Source organism: Podarcis pityusensis, assembly GCF_964106645.2.
Source record: "Podarcis pityusensis genome assembly, chromosome: 6".
Taxonomy (NCBI): Eukaryota; Metazoa; Chordata; class Lepidosauria; order Squamata; family Lacertidae; genus Podarcis; species Podarcis pityusensis.
In genome coordinates this window covers 58665133-58676106 of record NC_138030.1, presented here as the reverse complement: position 1 = coordinate 58676106, position 10974 = coordinate 58665133, and the positions used below count along the sequence as shown (strand labels likewise).

Genomic DNA, 10974 nt, shown 5'->3' with positions numbered 1-10974 from the left:
CACTGAGAGTCAGCATGTTGCATTAGGAGTGATGCAAAACAGACTAGGCCACCTGCTATGTGCTTTTAATTGTTGGGCAGAAGCAGTGTTGGTACAGGTGATCTCGCAGGTATCAGTGCCACTCACTAAGAGGGGGAGTCCATGACTGCATGGCCCACTGTGGGAGCACTAGGTTGTCTCCACCGATCCATCCTGACTACACCACTACTTCGCCCTGCCTCGTAAGCAAGTGGCTGTTGCTGGAAGGCTATTGCTATGGCTCTGCCACTGGTGAGCTGCTCCTGCTCTTCCATAGCTGTTTCCAGGCTCTGGGAAGCCCATTGAGCTCTCCTGCCTCCAATGACCTTCTGCTCGCAGGCCTTTGGCTTCATAAGCTGGCTCATTATGGCCACAGTAAATATGCTGGTTTTTATGCCCTTTGATTGCTGTTTTGTACTTTGCATTTTATTGCTGTTGGAAACCCAATTGGGTGAAAAGGTGAAGTCCAAATCTGAAAACTAAAAGAACAAATTCTGAGGTGCACCCACAGCCAAAGAAAACTGATTAAGTGCCAGCCATGGTCGTATCTGAAGCAAGGCATCACAATAGACCCTTTTCATGTGAGTGGTGTACAGAGAAAGAAGCAGAAAAATGATGTCCCTGGAATTTCCAGTGCTGAATTATGATTTGGAGTGTTTTTACACGAGCTCCCCCACCACCTTGGCCCAGTTTCAGAACTGCTCGTCATTTTTCGAGTGAGTAAAGAATGGAAGTTGACTGAGCTGTTTTCTGGACAAGAGTAAATTCTTTTATGTAAATTTCACCATCGTTCCTGAGCATAAATATGAAGCAAAGCTGGCAAGAGGCTGGAAGCTCACTCTGCATCTATCAATTGCATCTGCTGTTTCAAACACACACCACATCATAATGCTGAATGGCTCACTGAGCTAAAATAAATCAGGACTCATGACAGCGTGGCAGCATTGGGGAGCTGGGAGGGGGGGGCTTAGAGACTTTGCAAAAAAAAAATCAGTGAGGTGTTCATCTCATTATGAAAATGAAAGGATTGGGAATAATCAAAATATTTTCTTGGGCTTTTTCCCTAAGACCATGATATTCAGCCAATTAATTCTTTAAACAGAGCCTCAATTAATCAGGAAACAGATTTAATTTTACTATTTATTTATTTATTTATTTATTTATTTATTTAATATCCTGCCATTCTTCCCAAAGGAGCCTAGGGCAGTAAGCACTTATAAATGTATAGTGCAAGTACTTTTAAAAAGGGTGAAACTCCAAATTTATTCATTTTTTTCTCCTTTGCAATTACTCTGACAATGAGTCACCAGCGTATATTTGCTCTGGATCAGAGTGCACAATCTCTGAGCAAAGGCTTTCAGTATTACAACAAGCAATCCAGACTACCATGCAGTATATGAATTACGACAGCAGTCATTCTTGATGGGGATTAAACCAGACAAGGGTTTTTCAGGGGGGCTCTAGATAACTCACCAGGCCCGGGGGGGGGGGGAATCAAAATATACACCACATACTTGAATCTAATGCTGGAAATGCCTCTTTGCACATGCACAAGGGTGGGGAAATGTGTCCCTCCAGATGCTGCTGGACTCCAGTTTCCATAACACCCAGCCAGCATGGTCAGGCATTACACGAGATACAGCCCAACATCTGGAGCACCAAAGGTTCCCTGTTCTTGCATAAACACACAATTTCCTCTCAGTAGAGGTTGGCAGGGTGACATTGCTCTTCCCAATGTGGAGCTCACTCCCAGCAGCTAGGAGGAGTGAGGCAGTGGGGAAGCCAGCACAGTGCAAATGCAATGGCAGGAGTGTTGGATTGGCTCTGCTGCTGCACTTGCACCATCCTGACCTCCTTCCTGCCCCAGCTCTCCTCTTCTTTGTGGTTACCAGCAGCTACCTATTCATTGGGAAGTGACTAACCACACCTACTCCTGAAGGAATTTCTTCAGCTATGGGTAGTGTTGAGCAGTACTGCTTCCTCTTCCATTCATTCACAACCCCACAACCTCTGGCCTGCTTTGTGGAAATTTAAATTATGCTTAGCATACAAATATGTGGGTATGTAGTACTTCTTCAAAGAATGTCTGTTAAGAAGGTAATCTCTGAGGACATTATTATGCCCAAGTATTTTCTCATGTGAAAGGCAAAACTCTGGAGATCAGCAGCCAATTTTTCCAGTGAAGATTCTACTCATTTTTGTTTTGTTTCGCTTGCGGTAAGAAGTAAATCCTAACCTATATGGCAGCTTTCCAGAACCTGATGCTCTTTGTATGCTGTTAGACTACAATTCCTACGAGACCCAGCAGGGGCAGACTTTGGTAATCATTGGTAAATACGGCTTCTGAAGTGAGCCCAAAAGTTGGCACCCCCTCAATGGATCTTCTCAATTATAGATCTACTCGATTTTGCACACCCTCAGCTTGGTACCCTATGCGTGGGAACTGCCTGCAACACCCTAAATCTGAACCTGAGACCCAGCCAACTTGGTCAGGGATGATGAGCATTGTAGTATGGGAGTCACATCTTGAGAGTGGTGAGGGCTGATTTCAGAGACTGGAAAGTCAGGTAGAGGGAGAACACTGTCATACATATAGAAGACACCTTTCTCTGCCTCTACCATTTTCAGCAGTTCTCTTATCTAGCTATCTTGACTCTGCACCTTGAAAAACTAATGTGCACAGCCTCGTCATTTACTATACACTACTTCTTCTTTTTGTTAATAAGCTTGTTTGTTCACATCCACATCTGTGTCCCATACCTTTTAACCCAAGTGCCACCATCACATGAGTCAGACACAGAGAAATGTTTCCCAGAAATATGGGAATGCAAAATATGAAGGATAACAGCTGCCTCGAATGTGTGTCAGTATGTATATGGGGATAGAATTCCTTCGTTACAAGTGGATGGCAACTGTAGTATTATTATTTTTTTAAAGAAAATCTCCTATTATGAGCTTTTAATTTAGGCCAGAAAATGGCTGCGCCTTATCTCATCTGGTATGGCTCACATGCTGGGCCCTTCAGCACAGCTTATATTAGTTTCTTTGACTAGCACTGTAAATGTGTAATTGCTCATAATCTTTTACAGGCCTGGCAGGCAGGGTCTCCTTTCTCTCTCTTTCTCTCCCCCCCCCCCCCCCGCCTCTCCGCACTTCAGCTTCATTGCACAAAACTCCTGTTTTTCATTGTTAAGGATTTGTGAGCCTCGGATAAAATGTGTGTGTGTGGCAGGGGGGATGCCTTGGGCTTGAGGAGATTTCTCTTTGACATTTGAAGAGAGCCTCAAAAGGGGCATTTTGCTGCCATTTGTTAGGTGGCTCGCAGTGTATAGCCTTCCTGTACATTTCCTTGTCTTTTTGCCAGGGCTCAGACATATTAAACTCTTCAGGAAGGAGATAGGAAATAGGGGCTGAATTCTACTGACTGAATTAAGCATTCCACCCAGAGTGATCTCTGCTTGTCTTGCAGAACATGTTGCCAGCATACACCTTCTCCATTTTCAATTACTGCTAATTATTTCCTTTAAGTCTCTTTTACTTCTAGTGTCCTTTTAAATACCATCCAATTTGTATACTGGAAGGGTGGGTGCCTGGTGAATCAGTCTGTTTTCAGTCTATGTCACTTTTGCACATGTACTTACTGTCCTGTTTCTCTGTTAATTAGCATATATATATATATACACACACACACACACACACACACACACACACATATATAGACAAAAATGTGCGTTTCATATCTACTAAAATATGTATCTTTAAATAGATTTTCTTCCACAGTTAAACAGATTTTTTTCTCAAAATATGCCTTTCCACAATTTCTCTCAAAATACACATTTCTCCAAATACATTTGCTTTGAATATACCTTTTTGAATGCATTTTGGCTTTTTTGTGTGCTGAGAACTGCACCAGAAGTTCAGAAAGAGTGAAAGCTGGTTGACAGCCATGATGGTTACATACTACCTGTTGGGGATCTGAGGTAAGACGGCTGCACCTTAAAGTCCTAAATAGTTTGCTGCTATAGAATATTAGGCTTCTGTAATACAGTTCCAGATGTTGATATATACACAGGGGAGTCCTGTATACACATGTTGTACATACACATACATACAGGGCATTCTTGTCATCTGGGCAGCCCAGTACCTCCAAACACACTGTCCAGGCTTGCACTCTGGAGAGGTCACTTTGCTGCTTCTAATGCAGCATAAACAACATGGGAGGCAGTAGTTAGCAGCTAGCAGTCTCTGCAGCCACAGCAGGCGCTGTGATTCTCCAGCAATTTTACCGCATTCCTGGAGGCACATTCCATTGTCTCTCGAGACAGATGGATACCAATACCAACAAAAACAACAACAACAACAAGCCTGCTTGCCTGCTTATTTTTAAACATGATGCTTGCCAGATTGGTGCAGTAGTACCCAAAGTGTTGGCCTTGGAAGTGTGGGAATGATTCAACCACAAGCTTGAAGAACATACAAGGCTGGGTACAATTTCGTTTGGTGTCTGAGTTTCGCTCATTTAATTCTTTACGGCCCTCACAGAAGCGTGATGAAGCCACCAGGCCCAAACAAGAGACGAGACTATATTTCCCAGGTATCAGCATCATGTGTAGCTTTTGGACATCTCCCTTCTCTGGTTGGGCAGTGCATTCTGGACATTAGCATACATCAGGTAGCTACACTGGGTCTCAAATGTAATGGAAGTATAAGCAAAGCTGGGAACTGCTGTTTGGAGCCTGGTGTGAGATCAGAACCTTAAAGGATTACTGGAACTAATATATGTGGTTTCAGATCTCTGAAAAATAGAGATTCTTTCCCCCTTTACAAAAATGGCAAAATACCGCACCATCTGTACAAAACCATGAATTATTATCAATTTGAAAGCATTATACAGCTGGTTTCTCTCTTTTTACAGAAAAATCAAATCTTGGTGTTTAGAACAGCATAGCGTAGCCCTTCGAACAAAAGAAAATTGCTTTCATTTTGACAAGAGATTAAAAAATTCCACACACAACGTTAAAAAAGAAGAAGACTTTTTTTCCTATCTAGAAAGGTCACATGAAGCATTGGTCTAATCCTCCAGGGTGTAAAGCAGTCAAGTTAGTGAAGCTACGACAAATTCTAAATGCTCATCGATATACTGTTGGAAAACGTGCATCTCAAGACCACGGCTGTTATTAAAAGGCATTTTGTTAAGTAGTGGCTTTATCTCAGCGTTCTCTCTTTGTCCTCTCCACTTTGCTTCATCAAGCATGGAAGGTGCTGGTACTCCCATGGGTGTACCTCCACATGCCAAAATTGCCACTGCCCCAACCCTGACCAAATAAGCAGCAGCAGCCCAAGTGTCAGGAGAGGATCTGCGTCCCACCACTCTAGTCTCTTCCAGTGTGAGATAACCATTCTGAGTGCAGCTCTGTGTGAAGAATGTGCTCATTTTGTCCTTTTGCTCAGTTAGTCCCTCTAAATTATCCCAACTCGAGTCAAAAGTCAGGGCCAAATAACCACCACAGATACAGAAACATGCCAGAAAGACCTCAAATCCCTCCCTTTTCAGGAGGAGCCAATATCTAGCCTTAGTGGGGACAGTGTGTCAAGCTCTTCTCCTCCTACTTTGCAGGCTTCACGGTGGCATTTGGTTGGTCACTGTGAGCATAGGATGAAAGGGCCTATGGTCTGATTCAGGACCGCTCTTTTCATGTCGTTAGATGGAGTCAGTCTAGGCCCTAAACTACCTACAGCAGCTGTAATGTGTATTTCCATGGCTCACCACATGGAGCACTATTCACAATTCCAAAGACTCCCAGTTCAAACCCAGACCTCCTGACAGCCACACACCTGCATCTAGCACATCAGAGTCAGAGGTTATAGGTTTCTTTTCCCAGTTTTGCACTCTTCCATTGGTCATAAGGATTGTTATCATGGCTCTTCTAGCCTATGGCAGCTGTTGTGTTCACCTCTCCATTCCCTCTAGTCCTTTCAGCTAAGCCGATTGAGAGACACAATCAACTCTTGGGTGGAGAAGCAAATGGAGAGGGGCTATCTGGAAACCTGGTTTTAAGCATGATGTTGCTTGATTTTATCCTCCTCTATTATTGACACCCAGCCCACCATCATGGTTCTTTAATCCCTTTGCAAAATGCACAGCACAATCAAATGCAGCATGGTTGATATTCACTGTGTGCCTTGGTTTGTTTGTGCCTGTTTTTATTGTTTTTTGCAGTCATTCATTCAAAGCATATTGCTGTGGACTCCCAACTACAGTCTTTGGAATCAGTTCAATCCTGTGCATATTCCTGTACTGAGATTTATGTCTTGTTTTCCAAAAGGGCTCCTAAATCAACTGGACTGTTAACATCTCCAGCTCTGGAACCCTTGGAGATAAAATGCTGGTGTTCTAATAGATGATTCATGGCCAGTCTTAAAGGGAAAATAGCCTCATTTGTGCAGCAATGTCCTCTGTGGACAGGCTGCATGTGGCTATGATTCTTTTATTCATCATCACGTTATATTAAAAATTATAGCAGCCTGGATTTTAGAATCTTTGAAGTTGGCAGTGTATCTGCTTGGAACAAAAGTAAAACATTATTCAGCTTTTCTTGTCCACTATTCACCCCTGTTTCAATATCCAGTCCATTCTATGTGAATCAGGAATGTGGCATTTTTCAAGCAAATAAACAGTTAATACCATTAGCAAATGTATCAAGTGACCGAATTAGATGAATGGTGTGTATGAGCCCTTCTTTCCTTTCTGTATAGCTCTCTGTGATGCAAGTATAGGATGGAGGGTACCTGTGGAGCATTTTTCCTCTGCCTACTTGTAAGCATGCACTGCACTATATGTTATGTAGTTCTGACATAAGTGGCATCTGGTGTTGTTGTTTTTTAAAAAAAATGCATTTATTATCTTTACTTTGTAACAATTCAGATTGATCCACTTTCTTTAAAAGTGCCTATCTGCTGCCAACATTTCAGAACCAGATTTCATAACCAGATCGAAAGAATTTACAGAATGTGTTTTGATATGACTGCCAAAAGAGTTGCACTGAATTCTGGGTCAAATGCTTGGGTTGTGTGATTCCATGGGAAGTATTGTGTGTGTGTGTGTGTGTGAGAGAGAGAGAGAGAGAGAGAGAGAGAGAGAGAGAGAGATTAAAAAAGGATGCTAAGGCTTCCTTTGGGATTGAAGACCTAGGGGACTAATTGTCTGGAAGGGCTATTCAAGTGGAATCAATTGTACTTAGAAGAAGCACAACATATAAGAGTGCAATATTCTTTGCACAATCTAAGTACCATGTAAGGATGAGGATTGCTTTGTTTCAGAAATTTGTTCACTTGATGGTGGTGAATGGAAGAGGCAATGTATATGGTCTGCTCAGTGATTGTGATTCTCACCCCACCAAGGTATCTCTACATGAGTCTTAGAAGGAAATGCCACATCAAAATGTCCTAACAGGACTCAGGCTTTCAATAGACAGTCTTTGAAGACTGTGAGGACCCAATCATCACATGACCATACCTAGGACCATTTTCTCCCATCCAGGGTAACATTTTTGTTACTATGGAAGGAAAATGGCAGTGTTAAACTACGTGCATGAGCTCCTGATTTAGCACACTATTGCAAAACTAACACAAAATGGCCTTTTGTGGAGGCTAAATAAGGAAAACAGGGCTTTGTTAGACTGCTGAAATGACCCAGTCATAGCAGCAAGGGGGGGGGGCATAAAAAGTGGTTATATGAATCAGCCGTGAGATTTACAGACACAATAAACTCTGGTTGTATCCACTTGGCCTTGTAGTGAAGTGGTTGTGTAACACCTTGTTCCTCCATGCACAGTTTCCAACTGACTCCACACTTGCCACATCATGGAAACGTGGAAGTGAATTAGTTGCAAGCAGGTCTCATGGTGGAGGAAATTGCACAACCGTAACCCTGAGGCAGCTCATCTACACTCACTGCTGCTCTACACACTGAATATACACGTGGAGGGTGAGCTTCTGGACAGCCCTGTTGTAACTGTCAATCTGTAATATTACAGGCCAGTAATATTAATTGCAGTCCCTCTCCTTTCATATTTTGTTTTAGGGAAGAAAAAAAACCTATATTCCTTTTCATTGCAGCCTTATACATGACAACTAGAATAGCTGCCATAGTTGCTAGCCCCTAAGAAATGAGCCCCCTAATTCCCCCCCCCTTTATTCATTCTGCTGGTCACCTTTATCACAGATATTAATGGCCCAATGCATTTGACTCAGCACTCATACCATCATTTTCTTGTTTGGCAACCCGACTCATTAACCCACTCATGATAAGATGTTAGCATCCCTGTATTTCTACACTCTTCCCTGCGCACATGGCTCCACCATTTTGAGGAACTGGGTTGATACACTGTCTTGTCCGCCTTCTAGATCCAGCTTGGCAGGGAGTCCATGGTGTCCAGCAGCTCCAACCACCATCCGTTGGACGACCTGTGACACAATACATTATGAGTAGAAACTTAAAGACAAGAAATGCAACCTTGCAAAGGCACCTTGAGCAAGACTTGCCAAGAGGACTGGCCTGATCCTATGCAGACTTAGGTGCTCCAAAACCTGCTGAAATAAATCAGCTTAGGCACACCCACATCTGCCCCAGGGATGAGGCTGCAAGACTTTAACATTAATATTCAGTTGGTGCCATACTTTGGCTCAGGTCCTGCTGCCTCTGGTATGATTTATGACACTGGAACATTTGTTACCTCTAAAACCTTCTTTGCTTAACCTGGCTTACTTATTATAATCACTTGAGCTGTTAATTTTATTCCTGTATAAGGCCCCTTAGGTTGCCTGGCATGCAAGATGATCAAAGGCATCGAAAGGAGGTGTTGATTGATGGATAGATCTCGGGAGGTATCAATTAGCCAGAGTCAGAATGATGTATTCAGCAGACCTTTCCCTCCAATGGTTTCACCTTACCCCTCTGTCTTGTGTTCTCACACGCTGGGCCTTCTGAACCCTGCTGGCACTCGCAAACACAGGAGGACCCCATCAGCACCGGTTCACCATTGTTCTGGCACGGCCCACAGCGGCAAGCACTGAACTCGATTAAGTATTCATCCAAAGCTCTCTTCAGGTTTTGCCTTTTGGCTTCAATATTGGCAAGGTTGGTTCTAGGCAGTATTTCAGTTATGGGTTGCAGCTGTGGAATAACAGATGGGGAATTATCCGTGACGTTGCTAATGGATGGGTAAAGGGTTGGGAATGCAATACCCAGGAGGAATAGCTTCTCAAAACTGGCAGAATAACTGTCAAACAGTAGCTTGGAAAGCCCTTTGGTAGGCTACCTGACAATGCTGGGCAGTGGGAGGCCTGAAGAAAACTTCTCACTTACTAAGGACACCTCACACACTCCAGAGTGGTCATATGTCCTACTTTACAGAGATCAGCCCTCTATCTGAAAGGCTATTGGAAGACTGAAGAAATTTGAAGGGATTTCTGGCCCAAGTTTTAAGGAACCGTAAGAAGGAAGTGTGAGCAGGAATCTTGAAGTTGCCCTGCAATAGTCAGGACTTGGACAGTAGACTGAGCTTGCATGCAACTCACCTGGTCACAACCTCCTCCATTATGGTGTGACGTAAGGCATTAGGCACCCACACCCACAGAAGGGCCAAGCATCCTCACGATCAGTCTTTGCCGCACAAGCCATAATGTACCACAAGCAGAGAGCAGGAACACTGCAGAAATATGCTGCCGGGGCAGCAGCTCATCTTAACCAGTGAAAAACAACTTCTTGCAGAGCAAAGCGAAAAACCAACCACAGAAAACCAGGATTGCTCTGCACCTGATCAGGGAAACTATTTTGTCTCAACCCTCAGTCAAACAGTCATCCTGGGGTGGGTGTGTAGGTGGGTGTGTATGTGCACGTGCGCAAAGGAGGACAGTGAGCCCCCCAAGAAGGAACAGTGAAGAGCAAGATATAGATACAAATAATGCTTAGAGCTGCCGGGACCACACAGGACAGTCTGTTTGCAGAGGTTTTGCTTTCTGTACTTCACAAGGGTGGTAGGGATTTCCACAGAAGAGCTGCGACATGGCCTTGAAAAATGATGTTCCGAAACCTTATTTACACAAGGCCTTTTAGCAAACAACCATGAGTCAAGATAAGGGGACATTCAAGTGGACATAACTAATTATTGGGTGCTTGAATCCGCTCCAAAACTACAAGCTGGCAGAGCTCCTGCAGCAGCCATTTAAAGGTTATAGAGTAGGCTGCAGGCAAACAGTAGTGTGTTTTGGGCAGCATTAATGGAAGATCTGTGCAGAGAATACCCAGGAACTGCTAAGAGCCTTTTCTCGTGATAAGCCTCAAAAACAAAGCACCATCACCCCATCACCTCAACCTTCCTCCCCGGGTGCCTCACTCTGAAGCTCCCTCCCATTCACTTGTCCACACAACAGCCAACAAAGCAGCAGCTCAGAGGGGTCCTTCTTCAGAGTGAGGCACTATAGGTGAGATCATCCACAGTGAACTGGATGACGGTGGTAAACAAGTATAATGGTTTTAGGTCACTTTAAATAGTAACTTGCCCCCATTGCAGCAAAGGAGTAGTGGTGCAGGCTCCATCCATGCAGCCTCACTCACAATGCCTTGCTCTGGAGGAGGACCTTCTAGAGCACATCATGGCTTCTTTCTCAGCTCCCAAGTCAGAACTCTCATAGGTGCCACCCCACCAAGCCTGGCTCAGCAGAGAAATCAGGAGCTTCTGGTACTGCCAGTGCTGCAGGGTGTGCAACAGACAGGTTGCACACCCCCTTTGGGCAACAGGGCTGTCCCTTTTACAACCACACAGTCTTCAAACCAGGGGCTAAAGCTTGAGAAACATGGGCTGTGGGAAGAGATTCTTAAGGCCTCCACTCACCTCTAGCCATTTGTGGAGCTAGCTGCTCACTTGGTGCTGCACAGCTAGCCTGCCTTAGAAA

At 44.0% G+C, this 10974-nt stretch overlaps 1 protein-coding gene across 1 annotated transcript in view; it reads right to left on the bottom strand.

The window, feature by feature from the left end:
• Positions 1–5034: 5034 nt before the first annotated feature.
• Positions 5035–10974, bottom strand: part of C8A (complement C8 alpha chain) — a 34841-nt gene continuing 28901 nt past the window's right edge. Inside the window, exons 10-11 of the mRNA XM_081011788.1 lie at positions 8971–9193; positions 5035–8484 (exon numbers count right to left, since the gene is read on the bottom strand). Of these exons, the coding sequence (XP_080867914.1) occupies positions 8333–8484; positions 8971–9193 (375 nt within the window). The 3' untranslated portion in view covers positions 5035–8332. The remainder of the gene's footprint in view (positions 8485–8970; positions 9194–10974) is intronic.